The 21,419-nt window shown below is 42.7% G+C and overlaps 1 protein-coding gene and 1 long non-coding RNA gene across 3 annotated transcripts in view; both read left to right on the top strand.

Moving 5' to 3' along the window:
* The first annotated feature begins 72 nt into the window (after positions 1 to 72).
* Positions 73 to 3,162, top strand: LOC118158758. The gene is made up of 2 exons (XR_004746891.1): positions 73 to 378; positions 476 to 3,162. It is a non-coding gene; the product is annotated as an uncharacterized LOC118158758 (long non-coding RNA).
* A 13,557-nt stretch (positions 3,163 to 16,719) lies between these two features.
* The window catches only part of PARP11 (poly(ADP-ribose) polymerase family member 11), a 9,340-nt gene continuing 4,640 nt past the window's right edge, over positions 16,720 to 21,419 (top strand). The window contains exons 1-4 of one of the 2 annotated variants that reach the window (XM_035313397.1): positions 16,720 to 16,870; positions 19,420 to 19,548; positions 19,644 to 19,764; positions 20,961 to 21,036. In XM_035313397.1, coding sequence (XP_035169288.1) covers positions 16,835 to 16,870; positions 19,420 to 19,548; positions 19,644 to 19,764; positions 20,961 to 21,036 — 362 coding nt within the window. In that variant the 5' untranslated portion in view covers positions 16,720 to 16,834. Of the gene's footprint in view, positions 16,871 to 17,392; positions 17,559 to 19,419; positions 19,549 to 19,643; positions 19,765 to 20,960; positions 21,037 to 21,419 lie in introns of those variants that run through there. The other variant, XM_035313401.1, reaches the window with a different exon arrangement.

Consider the following 21,419-nt stretch of genomic DNA (forward strand, 5'->3'; position numbering starts at 1 on the left):
TTCCTTTTGCAAACCTTATGCTGACCCAGAGGTCAAGGACCAGGTTGGATGGGGCTTTGAGCAACCTGATTTAGTGAGAGGTGTCCCTGCCCATGGCAAAGGGGTTGGAACTAGATGTTCCATGATAAAAGTTCATGATAATGATGCAAGTCTGAGGCTAAACTAGGCCTCAGTCAATCAATAGGTCAGGGTTAAGATGAAGTCCAGTGATTGACAGGCTTGTTCATAGTGATAAGACAGGGCTAAGGTCAAGCCAGGAAGTCAGTCCACAGGTTGAGGTCAAGAGGCTTCATTTCCTGCTCATTGGAAAGGACCACTCTTGAGCTTGGAGAAGGTGATATCTGAATATTGAACCAGTTTTACTGGACCACTCCTCAGGTCCATATCCCATGAGATTCCTCCAAAGATATCCCTCAACAGGTAAAAATTTACTATCCTGAAGTCCAGGGTTATGATTTTGCTTTTTGCCTTGCAGTATCCTCTCAGGATCCTGGAGTCCTCCATCTCATGATCATTACAGACTTTGATATTCAAATCCCCTTCCTTGTTGATTAGTATGAGGCTCAGTAGAGCACATCTCCTTATTGGTTCCTCTATCATTTGGGCAGAGCTCCATGCACTCCAGCTGCTCTCTCACCCAGGCAACTCCTGGTCTTCCTGTCCTGTCCTTCCTAAAGAGCCTGTACCCTTCCATTACAACAGTCCAGTCATATGAGCTATCCCACCAGCTCTCTGTGAACCTTGTGTAATTGTAGACTTACAACTGCACACACACCTCTAATTCCTTGTGTTTACTTTCTATACAGCATGCATTAGTGTGCAGGCACTTCAGAAAGGCACATTGGTGTGTTGATTTGCCAGAACAGGTGTGTGTTTTTTGTCTGTTTGTTTGTTTGCATGTTTGTTTTCTCATAATGGTGCCTTGTAGCCACTTCCTTGCTTATATGCAGATACTTGAGGTGACCCCACCTAAGCCTTGATTTGTTGATTTTGTATTCCTTTATATTCACATCACCCTGTGCCCTTTGATCATCAGCCCTGTCCACCGTTTCCTCATAGGGCTGCTGGTGACTCTCTCCCTCCACTATCATTCCTAGTTTAAAGCATTTATTACCAGGTCAGTCATCCTACTGGTAAAGATACCTTTGTTCCACTTAGTCAGGTGGATTCCATCTTTCCTAAGGAGACACTGATTCCCTGGCAGGGTCCAGTGGTCACAGAAATCAAAATGTTGTTGCTGACACCAGCTCCCCAAACAACTGTTGACACACAGTGTCAGTGCCTTCTTCCTTACATTATTTTTCCCCTCAAGAGCAGGTTTGAGGAGAACAATGCCTGCCCCCCCATGCCCTTGACTAGTGCCCCTTACACTCTGTAGTCACTTTTAGTACTGTCCACGTTGCCCTGACAATATCACTGGTGCCCACATGGAAGAATAGCAGGGTGTAATAGCCACAGGGTTGGACAAATTATCGCAACAGCGTTCCAGATCCAGGCTCCAAGCAATCAGTAAACTTCTCTAGGTGACAGGCCAGATCAGGAGATTGGTATCTGTCCATTGCAGAAAGGAGTTGCCCACTGCTATTACTTGCCACTTCTTCCTGGTGGTTCAGAGTGAGCTGGTCCAGCTGCTTTACTTGAAAGCACAACCAGCTCCTCCTCAGTTTTGAGGGCAGTGAACCTATTTTGCAGCTGTAAGCCTTTAGGTGGAGCAAGAGCCTTCCTCTTGGTGCCAGAGGTCACCAGCTTTCTTTGTCTTCTCCAGAGGTTTCAGTTACCATTCTATTAGGGACAGATTCTGCCTACATCCCCACTGAGATCCAGAGCTCTTCAAGCTGTTGCATCTCTGAGAATATAATGTCTCTCTCTCTTGTCCTCTTTCATCTTCCTTCAATAGAATGTTCTAATAAAAGAAAAATAGGTCTGAAAGATCCACAAAGATCAGAGAACTGTTTCTGAAAGCCTTGCAATATAGAAAAGAATGTGTAAGTGTCCGAGAGGATACAGAGTAGCCTAAGAGAGGACAAGGTAGTAGAAAGATTTAGACATTTGTAAAACACCTACAAATGAAAACTGATGAAACACTAGGACAGATGAAGATCACAGAATAGTCCTCCAAATGTCTACTGCAAAGTAGAAGATGGTGTGAAAGATCCTCGGACAAAACAGTGGAACCAAGCAGAAGCCAACAAAGGAACAGAGAGTGTGAAAGAAATTCAGAGAAAATAAAGTAGCCTAAAGGAAGGGAAGAAAGGCTGCCAGTGCTGGAGGGAATAAATTGTTGCAGTGTCAGAGAGGCCATGAAAGAAAATAACAAGCCAAAGGACACCTCTCCTCACCTCCCATCCCCAAGAATAAAGAGCCTCAGAGATAGTAAAGTATTAGAGAGATTAAAGGACCCTCAAAGCACCCTGCAGTGCCAAAGGTGACCTCAGAGAAGACACACACACAAAAATGTAAAAAGGCAGAAAGTTTGATAGTGCCCCAAAAGAGTAGCATCAAAGAAGAATAAAATGAGTCAAGTTCTGTAAAAGTCTCAGAGAGTACAGAGTAGCCTCAAAGAAGCAGAAAAAAAATAGTTGAACACTTGAAAGAACTATGGGGAATATACCACAGACCTCATATATAACAAGAAAGCAGCAGAGATTATGAAAGTGCACTTGGGGAACACATAGTACCCCTGCAGCTGCTAAGAAAGAACAGAGGCTAAAAGAGTGACAGAGAATAATAGCTTTGGAGTAGAGAAGAAAGAAGCTGGCTTTCTTCCTGGAGAAGAGTAGTTGCTGAGATTCCAAGAACCTTGAAAACAGCCTGAAGCAGACCCAGAAAACCCAGATTAACCTCAGGGAATTGAAAGGAAAAAAAAAAAAAAAAAAAAAAAAAACTGCAGTAAGCTTGAAAGTGCTCCAGTCATCTTACAGAGAGGAAGGAAGAGACCAAAAGCCTGAAAAGGAGCCATAGCAAGTTTGAAAAGCCAGAGAAGAAATGGAAAGGTTGAAAGAGTCCCAGAGAATACAGAGCCTGAAAGAATTTCAGTGAAGCCTCGGAAAAAGGTAAGAAAATAGCATAAAGCCTGTAAATGTGAAGAACAACAGAGAGTAGATTCAGAAAGATGGATAAAAGTAGCCAAGGAAGACACAGCATACAGTGTCCTTGGAGAGGTGAAAACAAACAAACAAACAAAAAGAACAAAAACAGAAAGAATGCAAACAGAGCAGAGAGTAGACTCAAAGAGACCAAGAAAAAAAGCATAGGTGTTAAAAGAACCCTAGGAGAACATACAGTATCATTTGAGGACAAAGCATGTAGGAGACAGAGTAGAACGCTGCTGAATGCAGAGTACACTTAGGGCAGTTAAGAAACAAGCAGATAGCCTCAAGCAGATGGCTCAGGGATTATGTCTCTGCAGTACTGCAAGGGCAGTGTGATACATCACTCTGCCAGGCTGGGAAACAGAAGTGTTCTGGCTCCTTATGTTTATAGGCATTAGAGCAATGCTGTTTTTTTTCACTAGACAATATGCTCTTCCTTATCTTCAGAGGAGCAAAAATAAATGTGCCTTCAGTTCTTTGTCTTCTGATACTTGTTCAAGTGCATCAATTTATATGTATACACTCTTGATATATACTGTAGATTAAGGTACTTCCTAGACCTCTCAAGAAGGATAGAGATGGTCATCAGAGACCAAGTCTACAATTTAGTGAAGCCAGGAAAGCACAAATGTTGCAGCCCCCAAATTATCTTGAGGGCATGCCATTGGACTTGCACTGGCATATCATTTTCTTTCTTCTGCTGGGAAGCCCAAAACTTAGAACAGTAGTCCAATTCCAGATGCAGTCTCACAAACACCTAATAGAGTAGAGTAGTTTATCTTCCTTGACTCACTCGCTACACTTTTGTTAATACCACCTGATACATGCTCTGGCTTCTTCATCACAAGGGTTTACTGTTGAGTCATGTTCAACTTGTTTATGAGATTTCTCATGTTCTCTTCCGCAAAGATGCTTTCGAATCTGTACTGTTTCCAATCTGTACTGTTGAATGGGTTTATTCCACCCTAACTACAGTATTTCTTTCATTTGTACTTAGTTAACCTCAGAAAATTCTGTCAGCCCATTTCTCCAGTCTGTTGAGGCCTCTCTACATGGCAGCCCTTCACTCCAGTGTATGGATCACCTTCCCACCCATTTGATATCATCCATGAACTTCCGGTGGGGCACTCCATCCCACAGTCCAGGTTGTTAATAACAATAAACAGTGTTGGCACCAGTACCTACATCCAAAGGGGGCCACTAACAACCAGCCACCCATGAAGTACCTGATGACAGCAATGAGACCAGGTCACACACCCTCTTAAACTCTCTTTCTCTAAATAACTAGTCTGGTTCTCTCAAATTCTCCTTGCATATCACACATTCCACTCCCCCAAATGATCCTAGTGGATCTCTCCTGAACTTCATTTGGGATGTCCATGTCTTTCTTCCACTGAGGAGCCCAAAACCAAACACAGCAGCCCTGGTGCAGAACCAAATAAAGTGCATGTCTCTTGAATTGCTGTCAAAAATTAAAAAATAAAATAAAAAGAAGGCATTAAACAGTATTGTCCCCATATCAAGTCTAGACAGTTCTTCACCTATGTCATCTTTCACTTAGCCAAACTGTAGCTCAACTGCTTGTCTACAAGGTTTCTATGGGACACTGTGGTAAAAATGCTCAAGTCCAGAACACTCACTGCTCTCTGCTCATCCAAGTGAAACAGCTCATATAGCTGGAAGTAGCTTCCATGAGGATTTGCTCTATGTTATTCTAAGGGGGTGAGATTATGCTGATAGTTGTCTGGATGTTCTTTCTTGGTTTTGGGGGAGATGGAGGACGTACTATATGGCTCTTCAAATCATAAGGAACCTCACCTGATCAGTATGACTACTCAAGGATGACAGCAGCTTCACAATGACTTTGATCAGCCCCCTTAGCACCTTTGGACATGTCCCAGGTGGACCCATGCACTGGTGTATATCTAGCTTGCCTTTTGGTCTCCAGTGTAGTCTTGCTCTACTGTGGGTAATCCTCCACGTTGCCAGATTTTGTGACTAAATTCAGGGACAGGATTAAGGACAGCTTCTAAGGCTTAAGGACAGACCTTACAGAAGTAAATACCAAGGCAAGGAAGGCACTGCCTATTTCAGAAAGTCCTCTGTGTCCTTTGTCACTAGGCCCCCTACCCCGTTTAGGAGAGGTCTGCTTTTTCTTAGTCTCCCTTGTACTGCTAATGTATTCACAGAAAGCCTTGATATTGTGGTTTAACCCAGCATGTAGCTAAGCATCTTAAAGCTATTTACTCACCTGCACATCCCTCTCTCCTCCCCACAGTGGGACAGGGAAGAGAATAATAATAATAATAATAATAATAATAAAGGTAAAAGTGCAAGAACTCACAGGTTGAGATAAGGATGGCTTAGTAAGAAAGAAAATAAAGATAAGAACAACAACAATAATTATAAAGTGATGCACAATTTAATTACTTACCACCAGCCAACTGATGCCCAGAAAGTCCCCAAGCAATGGCACTCCCCCCAGCCAGCTCCCCTCAGTTTTATTGTTAAGCATGATGTCATATGGTATGGAATACCCTTTGGTTAGTTTGGGTCAGCTGTCCTGGTTCAATCCCCTCCCAGTTTGTTGTGCACCCCCAGCCTCCTTGCAGACAGGGCAGCATGAGAAGCAGAAGAGTCCTTGACTCTCTGTAAGCACTGCTCAGCAACAGCAAGAACATTGGTGTGTTATCAACATTATTTTTCTCTTAAAACAAAAACACATCACCACATCAACTACTATGAATAAAATTAACTCTATTCCAGCCAAAAACAGGATAATATTGCTTTCTACATTCCTCACTAGCTTCAACTCCAGCTGGCCTTTGGGCTTTCCACCATTGGTGATTCCACCTCACCATACTCAGGCAATGGCTCTATTCCTGCAGAGTAGCCTCAGTTCTGTCTTCTCTGCACTTCCTTTGTGCTATCAATCTCAGACAGTTCTCTGCTTCTGACAGGCCTAGTAGGCTTCCTACATACCACAATGGATCCTGCTTGTTCTTTGGGGAGGCTGTATTTGAAGACAGGTGCTGAATAGGCAAGGGCAGGATTCATGATGGCATAGCCCAGCAAGAATGAGCTGGGGTGCCCTCAAAGGGTATGTCACAGCTTGAATAACTGCATTGTGCAGGTTGACCAAAGTCTGACCATGACCATGGTGGTCTTCCCCTTCCCCATGGTTCTCCAGTGACACACAGACTCACACAGACGGAGAGAAAGGGAAGCAAAGAATGCAAGTATTGAATAACAACAACCTATGAATCAGCAGGAATGCCCCTGATGCTAACTGCCAGGGAAGATATGATTCAACCCCATGCAGCTCAAGAGCAGTGAGGGCATTTGGGGGAAAACTGATACTGGAGGGGTGGCTCATAGGACATAGGTAAGAGCAATAGTTCATGCATCTGTATTATTTGGAGAAAGGCCTTATTGAGTCAACAGATTGTAACTACTATCTAGCTGCAGTAAAGAACATTTTTTCTCTCTTTTCTTTTTAACTTTTTTTTTTCTCTCCTCCCTGCTTTTCCTCGATTGACATTTCCTGTGAACAATTGCTTGATTAGTCCCAGAATAAAAAAGAAATCCTGGACACCCCTCTACTGGTGTGTAACACACAGTTACCACTAGTCTGGATTCAATGCTGCTGACATTCACACTGAACCTGAGGGCTTGCAGAACCCCCAGGATAGGAGGGGAAGAAATAACATGGATTAACAATAACCATATGCCCAGGACACTGTCCATGACTATGTCCAACCTCAGGTTGAACCATTTCCTATGAGGAAAGGAAAGCAAAGAAGCTGACAATGGTGATTATGCCCAGTCATGTTATTCACTGGTGTAGCCACACAGTGTTGAGCAATAATATTCCAAGCCATGGTGGATCAAACCCTCACATCCAACAACCAGCCAGTCCATCTTTACTAGGTGTATCAGTTGAAGCCAGCTCCACCAGCTGCTCCGGTTTTCTCCAATTTCCCCAGGTGGACATGAACTAAAATGGCTTCTGTTCCTCCCTGCAAGACTCAGAGCTACAAAATAGGATCTTGGGGGAGATGGAATTGTGGTGTAGCCAAGAGGGGTCTCATGGGGAGGAAGGTGTTTCTAAATGAGTCCATTGAGTAGGGGCAGTGATTGGGTGTGTAAATCAGTACTTTATGTGCACTGATTTGTGCCACAGGTTCTGACAAGACCCTTGGAAGAGGAATCACTAGGTGGCACTTTAAGGTACCTTGAGCATATCCCACTGCATAAATGGAACCAAGAGCAAAGGCACCAAAGCCTGCTACAACAAGGGAAGCTGGCAAGCAGCAGAGAGGCTGCAGTTCTTTCTCTTGAGAAAGCTGGGCTGCAGGATGTGATAATACCAACTCTGGAACATGAACTCCTTAGTACTCATGTAAAGGACAGGGACAACAAAAGAAGGAGAAGAATTTGGGGGTAGTTTCAAGGATGTGCTGAGCAGTTTTCACAGAATTACTGAGGTTAGAAGAGATCTCTGGAAATCATCTTGTCCAACTTCATTTCTAAAAGCACAAGCCTTGTCCACTAAGATTTTGAATAGTTCCAACTGAAGATGGAAGATGAAGACTGCACGTCCTCCCTGGGCAACCTGTTCCAGTGCTTGATCATATTTAAGGCAAGGGTTAAGTTTTTCTTATGTTTAATTGGAATTTCCTGTATTTTCATTTGTGCCCATCACCTCTTGTACTTTCAATAGATGTTACCAAGAGTCTACTTCTGTCTTCTTTATTCTGTCCCCACCATCAGGTATTTATACAAATTGGTGTGTTTTACCCTTGTAAACTTTCTGTTCTTACGGCTAAACAATCCCAGCTTTCTTAGCCTCTCTTTATATGTCAGATGCTCTAATCCCTTAATCATATGCATGACCCTTGTGCCACTGGTCACAACCCATGAGCTCAGCAGTTCAGCCAGTTTTCAGTCCACCTCACTGCATTTATCTAGCTAGTGTTTCATCAGATTGAGGATGTTATGGGAGACAGTGTCAGAAGCTTTACTAAAGTCAAGATAAACAACATCTACTGCTCCTCCTTCATTTACCAAGCAAATTATCTCACTGCAGAAGGCTGGTCAAGTATGATGTACCCTTTGCAAATCCATGTGGACAGCTACCAATCACCTTAACAACTTTAGAAATATCTGTGGTTCACAGGAGGGTTTGTTCCATCACCTTTTCCAAGATCAATGTAAGTCAGATTGGTCTGCTGTTCCTTGGATCCTTTTTCTTGCCCTTCTTGAAGATGGGTGTGAGATATGCTTTCTTCCAGCCCTCAGGAACCTGTGATTTCTACCTTCCAAAACACTTGATAATAATGTTGGAATGACATCAGATGGTTCCCTCAGTATTTGAGGCTGCATCCTAGCAGGTCCCGTGGACCAATATATGCACAATTGTTCTAATGTTCACTGGCAAAGGCTTTCAGAGAGACCCTCTGTATCTGGCAGTAGGAAAGGTACTCCTACAAGGTATTCCCAGAGAGACTTGTCATGTGCTTCTCCTGGTTTGAGGAACACTGGAGTTAAAGCATGGGCTCACCCCTTGGAGAACAGTCTTTTCCCAGGGCCTGTGAACTCTTCACAGCCTACAGGTGATATTACAATAATTTGAACCACAATAAATAAAAATGCATAATAATAAAAAAATGCATAATAATCAATAAAAAAAACACAGATAATAAATAATAAAGAAAATGCTGCAAACACCAAATATTCTGAAAACTGCTGTGACCTTGATTTATTTTTCTCATTGAGAATATCTTGATCAGAGCCAGTTGCGTGGTCAGCACAGAAAGAGAAGTCCTTGTATGCCATAATTCACTGATGAGATGTATAGCTCTAAGAAACATATGGTTAGAGACACTGATATTTGCTTCTGCTTCAGGTTAAGGCCTGGAACTGGATCTCTGTGTTCAGCCCAGGAAGGAGCCACACTGTTGCTTTTATCTTGTTCTTAGTGCAGGCAGTAAAGAAGGTCTTGAGAGTGGAACCTTACTTGGGGAAGAATTATGCTATGTTCTCTTTGTTTTCAGAAAGGATCAGCTGCAGAGTGGGTGGAAATAAAATCTGTAAGTTGAGGGAAGTGTCTGTGTAAACCATTCTAAGCCCTGTTCAATTTCTCCAGAGAGACGTGATTACTGTAATAGGCTAGAGGTGTTTAGGGACAGAAAAAGATGAGAGAAAAAGTTAGGTATCAGGTAGGAAATGGGTGTGAGAGGGCATGGAAAAGGGTGCAAAAAAGTAGGAATAAGAGAGTGGATAACAGAAGTGAGGAAGTCTATGGAGGGGAGGAGACAGAAGAGAGAAGGAAAGAATAGAGTGTGTGAAAACATGAAGATAGGGGGAAAGAGATGGAAGATTTACAAACTAGAAAGATGAAGAAAAAAAGCAAGAGCAGGCAATTAAACTAATAATTTCCTGGAGTGGAAATAAGGAAAGGACAAGACAATTATAGAGTGGTTTGGGGTGAAAAGGACCTTAAAGATCCTAGTTCCAAACCCTTCCTGGGGCAGGGACACCTTCTACTAGATCAGGTAACCCAAAGTCCCATCCAACCTGGCCTTAAACACTTGCAGGGATGGGGTACCCACAACTTCTATGGGCAACTTGTTCCAGTGCCTCACCAAACTCATAGTAAAGAACTTCTTCCTTATATCTGATCTAAATCTACCCTCTTTTAGTTTAAAACCATTATCCCTTGTCCTATCACCACAACCCTTGCAAAAATTCCTCTTCAGCTTTCTTGTAGGCCCCCTTTAGGTATTGGACAGCTGCTGTAATTCTCCCCAGAGCCTTCTCTTCTCCAGGCTGAACAACCCCAACTCTCTCAGCCTGTCTTCATAGGAGAAGTGCTCTAGCCCTCTGATTATCTTCATGGCCCTCTTCTGGACTCACTCCAACAGGTCCATGTCCTTCTTATGCTGGGGCTCCAGAGCTGAACACAGTACTCTAGGTGGGATCTCACAAGAGCAGAGTAGAGGTGAGAATCACCTCCCTCGACCTGCTGGCCACTCCTCTTTTGATACAGCCCAGGATACAGTTGGCTCTCTAGCTTAAAAATGCATGTTGTCAGCTCATGTTGAGCTTCTCATCAAGCACGACCCCCAAGTCCTTTTCCTCAGAGCTGTTCTCAATCCATTCTCCAACCAGACTGTATTTATGCTTGGGATTGTCCTGACTCAGGTGCAAGGCATTGCACTTGGCCTCATTGTGGTAGTTTTACCCTGCTGGGCAGCTAAACTCCACCACAACCACGCTCTCACTTCCCCTCCTCAAAGTAAACAGAGGAGAAAATACAATGGAAAAGACTCAAGGGTTGAGATAAGGACAGGGAGATCACTCACCAATTACTGTTGCAGGCAAAACAGATACAGCATAAAGGAGATGAATGTAATTTATTATCTATAGATAGAAAGCTAGAGCAATGAAAAATAAAAGCAAACTAAAAACATCTTCCTGCCCCATCAACTCCTTCTACCTCCTCACTGCCAAGTGGTGCAGGGGAACAGGGAATAAGGGTTACTGTCACTTTGTCTTTGCCATTCTTTCATGGTCACTCTCTGCCCCCATTTCAATGTCAGGTCACTCCCACGGCATGCCATGCTTCCTAAGCTGATCTTACATGGGCTTCCGAAAAACTGCAGTTCTTCAAGAACTGCTCCAGTATAAGTCCATACCACAGGGTCCATCTGTCAGGATCAAACTGCTCCTGCATGGGTCCCCCATGGGTGGTAGCTCCCCCCAGATGACCTGCTATTGCATGGGCACCTCTCCACAGACTACAGGTCCATCTGGGAGTCTACTCCAGAGGGGACTCTCCATAGGCTGCAGCCTCCTCCAGGCCACATACACCTGCTCCACTGTGGGCTCCTCCATGGGCTGCAGCATGGAGGTCTGCTCTGCCATGGTACACCATGGGCTGCAGGGGTACACAGCCTTCTCCACCATGGTCCTCTCCACAGGCCACAAGGGAACTTCTGCTTTAGCACCTGGAGCACCTCTTTCACCTCCTTCTTCACTCACCTTGATGTCTGCAGTTCCGTTTCTCACTCCTCTCTACCAGTTGCTATTGTGCAACATATTTTTTTCCCCTTACTTAAATATGCTCTCACAGATGCACAACCAACATCACTTATTGGCTAAGATCTGGCCAGCAGCGGGTCCCTTCTGCAAACAAATGAATATGGCTCTTATCTAATGTGGGGACGCTTCCAGACTCTTCTCACAGAGGCCACCCCTGCAACCCCCTTGCTACCAAAGTCTTGCCATGTAATACACTCATTGAACTTACAAAAGTTTGCATGGGCCCACCTCTCAGCCCTGTCAATGTCTTGCTCGATGGCATCCCTTCCCTCCAGCATGTCAACTGCACCGCACAGCTTGCTGTCAACTGCAAGATTGCTGTGGATGCACTCAATTTCACTGTCCATGTCACTGACAAAGATGTTAAACATCACTGGTCCCAGTATCGATCCCTAAGGAATGCCACTTTCCTAACCTCATCCCTGGCTGCTTGGACAATTCAATTTCTCTGTATTCTTCCCAAGCAACCTGTCCTTGCTTCCTTCCTCTGTGTACTTCCTTTTTTTTTGTGTTTGAGTTTGTCCAGAAGCTCCTTGTTCATCCAGACAGACCACCTGGTGTTTTTACCTGGCTTCCTCTTTGTTGGGATGCATTGTTTCTGATGTTGGAGGAGGTGATCCTTGAATATTAACCAGCTTTCCTGGGCCTATCTTCCCTCCAGGGCTTTGTACCATGGTACTCTACCAAGCAGATCCCTGAAGAGGCCAAAGCCTGCTCTCCCGCAGTCTAGAATAGTGAGCTTGCTGTTCTAAGGATCTTGACCTCCACCATTTCATGGTCACGGCAGCCAAGCCTGCCTTTGAGCTTCCAGAGGAGAGTTTCCCCTATCAAGTACAAGACCGTGCTGTGGACGTATATGACCATCACTTTATCACCTGACTCACAGTGTACCTTGACACGGTGTACCAAAAACACGTAGCTGAGTCACATGCCTTCTTGTTAATTGCCTTGCCACTTCCAGTTAATAAACCGCTGGCTGCTACTTGGCTTCCTTCACCCCAGGTAACTTGTACCAGTACATGGGGAAATAATAAGTCACTCTTGGGGAAAAGTTAGTTGAGTTATGTATTTTCCCATTCTGATGTTTCTGTCTGTTAGTTTAAGAAGGATGGAACAACCATGAGGAGTGGGGGTATTGTGATAAAAGGCCTTCCAGGGAGTAATTGTGGCATCAGCAGCACATAATACAGGCAGAGATGTGTGACAGAATAATGGGCAAATCATGTTGGGGATGGGCAAGGTAGGTAAGGAGTGTGAAATATGACAGTGGTGGACTGGCAGGGAACAGTAAGGAATGATACTCACATGCAATTTCAAAAGACATGAATCCTCCACAGCTGGCAGGGTCTATGTATCTGTATGTGTACACCCTTGAATACTGGAACATGTAAGAGCTGTGTGAAAGCCTGACTGTGTGAACAGCAGAGGGACTTTGGAGGTTTTTCTTTCTCACTTTGTGGTGGGTTGACCCCAGCTGGCAGCTAAGCACCACAGTCACCTGCTCACTTACCCCTCACTCCAGCACAATGGGGAGAGAATAGGAAAAGCAAGTGAAAAAAAGTCATGGGTTGAGATAAGATAGTTGAATAAGCAAAGAAAAGAGGAATGGGAAAATAAAGCAACAAATAAATAATGTAAAAGCATCGCTCACCACTTCCCACAAACAGACCAACTACCAGCCAGTCTGAGCTACCTTCCCAAAGTCCCCTTCCCCTTAGTTTTCGTTGCTGAGGATGACTTTATATGACATGCAATATTCATATGATAAGTTTGAGTCAGGTGTTCTGCTTGCCTTCCCTCTCAACTTCTTCAACCTATTTATCGCAGGGGGTGAGCAGGAAAAAGAGAAAGTCTCAACACTGTCCAAGGACTGCCGAGCAGCAGCTAAAACACTGGTGTGTTATCAACAACAAGTCACAAAACTGAAACACAGCACCTTACAGGCTGCTAAAAGAAAACTAACTCCATCTCAGTCAGACCCAGTACACCCTTCTATGTCACTTGAATGCTGGAGGAAAGAAATTCCATGAGGACATATGTAGACATGGGATGTAATTTTTCCTCTTCTTATGGATGGTGCTCCTTTCCCGACTCCCCAGAAAACCATAGGATCTCAATCCCACAATTTGTATTGTATGATTTTCTCTGATTTTCTCTGATTTTCTGATTGTATGATTTTCTGTGATTTTCTTTAAATCTCAGTCTCACTCAGTTCTCCAGGCTGGGAAGAAACTATTGACAGTTGCTTTTGCTGCCCAGTCTAATTGGACACAAAATCTTTTTTCTCCTCAGAAAAATCTTTGCTCAGCATTGTGAGCAGAGACAGAGAGGCTGCACAAAGAGGCCACTTCCTACAAGAGGACTAAGAGCTAAGCTGGACAGGTCATTGAACAAGGTTGCTAGTAATTACTGTATCTTTATTCTAGGGTACTGCAATGAACAATAGAAGTGCACCAGGCTGTAAGAAAATCTCGTTTCCCCTGTATATGGAACTAACCTTTGTATTGAAATCTTAGGCTGATGAACGTATTGGGTCTGTCTGGGATGGAGTTCACTTTCCCTGCAGCAGCCCATACAGTGCTGTGCTCTGCACTTGTAGCTAGAACAACATTGGTATTTTACCAGTGTTGTGTCTACTGCTGAGCAATACTGACACAGCATTGGGACTTCCTCTAACCCCCCAGAGCCAGCTGGCTGGGGGTGGGCAAGAGGTGAGGAGGTAACATCACCAGGGCAGCTGACCTAAATGAAACCAAGGGATATTCCATACTATATGAAGTCACACTCAGCAATAAAAGGTGGAAAAAGGAAGAAGAGGGGAGGGGTGGGATCTTGTTGTGAAAATGTCTGTCCTCCTGAACAACAGCTACATGTGTTGAGGCCCTGCTTCAAGGACGTGGTCAAGCATCACTCGGTGGTGGGAAGTAGATATTAATTTATTTACTCTGCACGTCCACATGGCCTTTGCTTGTTTTTGTTGTTGTTGTTTTTGTTTGTGTGTGTGTGTGTTGTTTTGTTTTGTTTTCCCTTTTCCTCTTTTCCTTTTCCCTTTAGTTAAACTATTTAATTAATAATAATTTTCCCTTAATAATTATTTTCCTTCAATTAAATTATTCTTATCTCAAACTGTGAGTTGTTTCTTTCCTTTTCTTCTTTCCCTCCTCTTCTGAGTGGCTGTGGTAGAGTTCAGCTGCCTAGCAAGGTAAAACCTCTTCATTGGAGTTCAGTTCAGATATGATATACACACCGGAACACAGAAAAACTCTAGTACACAAACTGTAAGGAAAACAGGTTGAGGAGCAAGGTTTAGTCATTAAAACAGGCAGCAGTCCCATTCAGCTGTTTGTGTCATACTTGAGAAACTGCACTGGTGTTGGCAGCCTCTCTGTTCTTGATGTTATCTCATTTCCTGGCTCTGTCTCACTGTGTTTCAGCTGTTTCACTCTGACTTTGATGTCATTATGCTGGGCTGCAATTAATGGTACACAGCTTTGTCAACCTGTAAAAGGTCTGTATAACTAGAAAAGGTATTTATTTTAGACAAAAAATAATTGACAGCATCAAGTAAAAAAAAAAAAAAAAAAAGCATTCTGCAACAGCTAAGGCGGTCATCTTCCCTTACTTCTATCTGTGTACAGATTAATAAAGCAAGGCCACACAGACAGGATACGTCCCCACAGTCATTATGGCTGTTGAACCATGTCAACATGAATATCACGTCTGGAAAAAGATGTCCCTGCTTTTGGAAAATTGCTTCATTCCTGAAGCATCATGTTCATGGTAGTGGAATACCCTCAGCAATTCACTGGATGCCGTTCTACTTTTTAACTCAGAAAAATAACCTTTTCTACCCGTGTACTGAGAAGTGAAGTAAAGAACCAGGATCTATACTTGTCCTGCATAACACTCCCTCAGAATATGAGAAGCTCATAATTTTAAATCCTGTGTTTTTTCTTTTTCTTTTTTTTTTTTTTTTGGCTTTCTCTTGTACTGGTTTTGGCTGGGATGGAGTGAATTTTCTTCATCATAGCTTCTATAGTACTACGTTTTGGATTTGTGAACAAAACAGTGGTGATAACACACTGAAGTTTCAGCTATTGCTGAACAATGCTTACACAACAACAAGGACTTTCCTGTTTCTTATACTGCCCCATCAATGAGCAGGCTGGGAGTGGACAAGAGACTAGGAGACACAGCCAAACAGCTGAACCAAACTGACCAAAGGGATATTCTATACCATATGACATCATAGTCTACAGTAAAAAATGGGTAAAAGAAGAAGAGGGTGGTGGGGTGGTGGTAGTGGAGTTACGGCATTTCCTTCCCAAAGTAACTGTTATGTGTGATGAAGCCTGGCTTTCCTGGAAACATCTTAATATTTGTCTGCCAACAGGAAATAGTAATTGCAGTAATCTTACTTTGCTTCTGTACACACTTTTTGCTTTACCTGTCAAAATGTCTTTTAGGCATTTTATCTCAACCTGCAAGTTCTCAAACTTCTACCTTTCCAATTCTCTTCCCCACCCCACTACAAGGAAATAAGTGAGTGGCTGTGTGGTGCTTGGATGACTGCCAGGGTTAAACCACAACAGCTGCTCAATGAAGATCCTTCATAGCAGGATGTACTTTACTGGCTTGGCATAACTTTATGATGGTGGCCTATCTGGAAGTTTCCAGCTCAATCTCAAGTGACTGCAGCCTGATTTAGCAGTCAGTTATGGATTGGTCACTGCCTGCTTTTCTAGCCAGCAGCTCCTATCTTAGTCTCTCCTCTGAAAGGCTGGTACGAGCTACATTTGTGACTACATACTCTTACCATGAAGTCTTTCCTACAGCTGCTGCTGCTTCTAGATTTCAATTATAGTGTAAAGCTGCCCATAGGGTGCTCATTTTTTAAGCCCTGAAGGTCTATCTGATGAATGCCTGCAATAGACTGGAGATATTATTGCTATTTGCACTAGATAAATCTCTTAAAATTGTTAATTTTGCAGCCTTACCTGGTGCTAATATGGTATGAATTCTTTAAAATGCTATGTATAAAGAACTAAATGCATGTATGGGTTCATGTGGCCCATAAGGAAAACCATGGGCAGTGAAAATCCTTTGTAGAGAGGAGGCCCACTGACTACCCACAACTGCAGCCAATAATTAAAAGACCAGATTTGTGAGGTACTGAGAAATGACCGCAGACGGACAGTTAAAAGTGTGCTAAACCCCACAGAACTGGCCGGTGACTGTCACACAGCTTCCTCAGGGAGGTCGACAGATTCCCACAAAGCCAGCCAGCCCAGCCACAGCCCAACGCCGAGGCACACTGTGCATCTTCACTGTTCTTCCTCGGGCACGACACAACAACATCACCACCCTCCTAATGAACCCCCTCCTCCAGCCGCCTCACCCGCCCCGCCTACCCCGCTGGAAATTTGCAAACCAGGCCTCACCCCCCTCTGTGACGAACAGACATCGTGCTACCCCTTCCAGCTGCCGCCCCTCCCCTTTCCCCTGCCATCGGTAACGGAAGCGCCGGGGCTCTGAGCACTGCCGCCACCCCAGCTGCGGCGCCTGGCTCACTTCCTCCCCGTCCTCCCCCGCCCCCGCCCCGCAGCACACACGCTCCTCCCCGTCCTCCAACCAACATGTGGGGGGCGAGCCCGGGGTGGGCGGCGGATGCGGTGAGTGCGCGCGGGGGGGGTGGGGAGGGGGACGGGGGAAACGGCCCCTCCTTTCGCCTGCTGGAGCCTCCGCCCGCTTCCTGGCGCCGCGGGCCGCACGCCGTTTCCCGGGCCGCCCCGTCCCGCCTCGCCCCGCCCCTGGCAGCCGGGGGGGCGACCGTGTTGCTACGTTGGGGAGGAGGAAGTGGCGACGCAGGACACCATCTTTAGGGGAACGGTGGAAGGCAGGTTGTGGGGGCGGGGGGGTAGTGGTGCTGTGGTTGGATTACTACCCCCGCCTCCCGTGTCCTTGAGCTATAAAGGAGTCATCTCTGAAGGGAGTTGGCAAAGCGGGGCGACTGTAGCAGTGGTCCTCTGTAGTGTAAAGGGGGAAGTGTTGATACGGCTGTGGAGGATATCATCTGCTCTGTCCTGTGTGTGCTTGTGCTAATTTAATTTTCCCTCTCACGTCCCCTTTCCATCCCGGAACTCTTATTTCAAGTCTCCAGATCAGGTACCCTGTTTGGTAAGGAAGGGTCAGAGAGTCCTTTAACACTGGTTGTGTTTCCATCAGGGCCCTAGATAACATTATTTATAGGCAAAACAGCCTTCAGCAGTAAAGCACAGTCCCCCAGATGGGTAGTATAAGAAAGCAACACATCAGGATGCACCTTAAAGCATGCTTATTTAAACTTAAAATTGCAGCTAGGTAAATGAGACCATGCATTAACAGTAATTAAAAAACAACCACAAACATATGTAGTCATAGCACAACACACAAATGAGCATTCATTCTCTTCAGAAGGGTGTTTTGCTGTCGAAAGTAATTGTGTTGGCTTTAAAATGTTCCTGGTCAATATGGGACAATTAAAAACAGAAGTATTAGTGGAAGTTGAGAGGACTTCTGTTAGCAATAGCATTGCTAATAAAATTCTCATTGCTGTGTATTTGATATTTGACATCCTGTCATCCAGAAAACCCACTGAGTTTTTTCTGCTCACTGTGCGTACATTCAGAGTTTTTGGACAAAAAGCTACCTGTTCCTTATAAGTGGTGTGAATATGTTTTTAAATCCATCAGTAAATTGAATAACTTTCTTCAAGCATTTGAGATTTGTATCATTTTTGAGAACAGCTCTTTTGTTGTGTTCTTGGCTTTGGGTCATTCTTCCATACTACCATACATATCTTCCTGGAATCTACCTGTTTACCCTAGACTTTGTGGCTTACTGTAGCTTCAAAAGCTATGGGCATAACTGTCTCATTGATAAATTATTCTGGAGGTTGTGCTGCTCCCAAAGGCATACAGATGTGTTGATAGGGCATAGATGAATATGCCTTCTCTGTTTGTAACTTGTTTGAAAGCCATTACTGATATGAATGATCAGATTCAAAGCCCTGAACTAGCATTGGCATGGAGTTGTGGTGTCTGTCCATTTCAATGGAAACATGAAGAAACTAAAGTTTATTTAAAAAGCCTGAATTGCTTTCCTCTTAGTTGTTTAAAAAAAAAAAAAAAAAAAAAAAAAAAAACCTGTAGGAGAGAACATGTCCAAATACTAATATAAGCAGAAGAATCAAGTTGAAGGTGGAAATTTATCATCAAAAGATCTTGGTCAGTTGTGCTTTAACACCAAGTGAATATAGGCTCTATGATTTTGTATTGGTATGAAGAATGGAAGAGGTCTTGGTAGATGCCCTCTGTAGCAGAGGACATTTTTCGTACTCTTGCAAAATATTTTTGTCACGCAGCTGATGTACCTCTGGTATAATTTTGCTGGAACTTGAGGCAGCTATCTATGTAGTTAGCCTTGCAGGCTCTCATTTCTGCTAAAGTACGTTTGCCCTCAAATTCTGTATTTTAGAGATGTTGTAAAGGTCTATCACCAATTCTCCTGTTTTTCCATTTATGTCTTTATAGCCTTCTAGAGCTTTTGATGATAAGGGATCGTTCCTTTTTTGAAATATGGTCTTTAGCTGTTGCCATGAAGAGGTTTCTAAAAAGATAAGGCAGAACAATAGCCCTAGGGTAAGTTTTCTGCTCAACTCCTGTCCCAGTAGTACAGGCCAGTTGTTACGTACTTCCAGTTTCTCATACATGCCTTCTTCAGGCCTCTCTATCTTTTTGTGGGTTGAAGTGTCCAGGAAACAACTGAAATATCTAGAAGATTAACTGAACTTTATTTGACTTATTTGTGCTAAGTGTATAGTTCTGCTTCTTGAAGAAAAAGTTTAGTTGAGGAAATTGCAGGGAAGAGCGCCTGTCATGTTTAAGCAGTTAGATAGGATGAATTGCTAACCCTTTCTGGGAGGAGGTCATGTGTCTGAAAGATTCCCCTGTGCCCCCTTAGCATTTTTGCTGTTTGGTGGGGAGGTGCCATGTTAGGCAATACCACAGAATCATGGAGTGGCTTGGGTTGCATATATGTAGTAGAGTCAAGTACTTTAAGAGTTGTCAAGATTTTGTTGTTGAAAAAGAAAGAATAATCCCAGACAGCTCCTAAAGGTGTTCAGGCATAGCAAGGTCTGGGAAAAGTCTTTTTTGTGATACTATGTATGTCAATGTTTCAGGAAGTGCTCCAAAGAACATCAGAAGAATTATTTCGAAAGATGGAAAGTTCAGTTGAAGAAATGGATACCTCTGATACCCAGTGGGGCTGGTTTTATTTGGCTGAGTGTGGTAAATGGCATATGTTTCCGGTAACTACATATGAAGTTATATTAGTTATGATTTCTGTATGTCAAACTACCTATTGTTGAATTTGCCTAAATGGGCTTTTTCGTTTATTTTGAAGACTGATTCAAACAGTCATTGCTCAGTTAGCAGTGAAGATATTGAAAGGAGCTTCAGAACAAATCCACATGGTTCTCTGTCTTTTACTACTGCAAAATTTAACTACGTGCTAGATTTTTCAGGTATGTATCTTCATTGAGCAAATTTAAATAACAGAGGTGTCAGATAGGTTCATTTGTTGATTGAGGAAATAATTGTCCTCATCTCTACTGCACTTGTGATAGGAAGTGTCTTTATGGGAAAGTACACAGGCAGTTTTAGAGGTCCCTGCCTTGTTACATTTTCTAGTGTAGTTCACAATTAAAGTAGAACATTGTGTTTAATATGAGTCAGTTGTGTTACTATTGATTACCTTATTGGGAGTGTGAAATTTGAACTTTTTTTTAACACACAACAGAGCTTGTAGGCTTGAAAAACCTCTCCCATTTAAAGGAATAATAAACAATTATATGAAGGAAGCTTTCTGCAAAATATTTGTAATAAAGTGATTTTTTAATTTGGCATGTATTTTAAGCCAATTCTGTTGTTGAAATAACAAGGAGATAGCCAAAAGGATTTTATAGTAGGTTGTAGTAGATCTTATGTATGTTATGTTTGTAAAGTGCAGAAAATTACAGAATTCTAATATATCTAATTAATATATTCTTTATTAAAAACGTGTTCTAATGACTTTTTTAGCTTTTTCATCAGTACATTATTTATCTTTTGAATACAGCTGTATGCTTAAATAGAAGCCTCTTCCAAATCAAAGAAAATAACAGTATTTCAAATACAGATAAGAGGAAGTGGGTAAAACAGTGATGTACTTGGAATAAAGTAGCATGTAACAATACAAGGAGTTTGATGTTTATTTATATTGAAATGTCTATTAAAGAAAAAAACGTTTCCCATCTGAAATAAAAGCAACATTAAATGCAAATGTTATATGACATTTTTTATTGTACTGTTTGTAGATCATGATATTTTGCATTAAGAACAGTCTTAAGTCATCCTATTGGTGTTAAAGTCAGTCTAACTTTTACATTGATTTAATGGGTCTGAATAGTGGCTGTTAAAACAGTGTTCTAACAATAAACATATGGTTTATATAGTATTTGCAAGTTTTGTTAACTCATAAATGGCAGAGATTCTGAGGCTAGTATTTTGAGTTTATCTAAAATGCATATTTGTTAATTGCTGAAATAGGAACTCCTGTCAAGCAACTTTTGATGTACTAGTGTTATTTAAAAAAAATAAAAATAAAAAGACATGTAAATGCTTCATATGCGTTCCCTATGAATCCCAGAAACATTAATTCTAATTCTTGTTTTATTCTCAGTGATGAAACAAACCAACCTAACCACCCTTAAACAACGTCCAATAAAGCGAGCTCCCTTTTCTATCAGTGCTTTCAGGTAAGGAAATAAAATGAAGACTCCTTATTTTGATTTTAGTCCTGATTTTTCAAAGTAATATTAAACAAAAATGTTTTATATGTATTGTTTATATTTATTTACTTTGTGCATCAAACTGTGAGAATTGGACTAAAGTGGGAGAGTAAGTCAAATGAAAAGAAATTTTAGAGGGAGAGTTACTTTTTTTAAAAAAAATATTTTATATATATTTATATATATGTATATATATTTTTAGAAAGTAAGGAACTTGTAGTAGGAGAGGCAAGGCATACAGAATACTGATATCCTTTGGCAAGATTCTTAAATCTGTATCTGACTTTCGCTATTGGAGTCACTTGCTGTTGAATGTACCCGCTGCTGTTGAATGTACCCGCTGCTGTTGA

The sequence above is a fragment of the Oxyura jamaicensis genome, chromosome 1 (assembly GCF_011077185.1).
Source record: "Oxyura jamaicensis isolate SHBP4307 breed ruddy duck chromosome 1, BPBGC_Ojam_1.0, whole genome shotgun sequence".
Classification (NCBI taxonomy): domain Eukaryota; kingdom Metazoa; phylum Chordata; class Aves; order Anseriformes; family Anatidae; genus Oxyura; species Oxyura jamaicensis.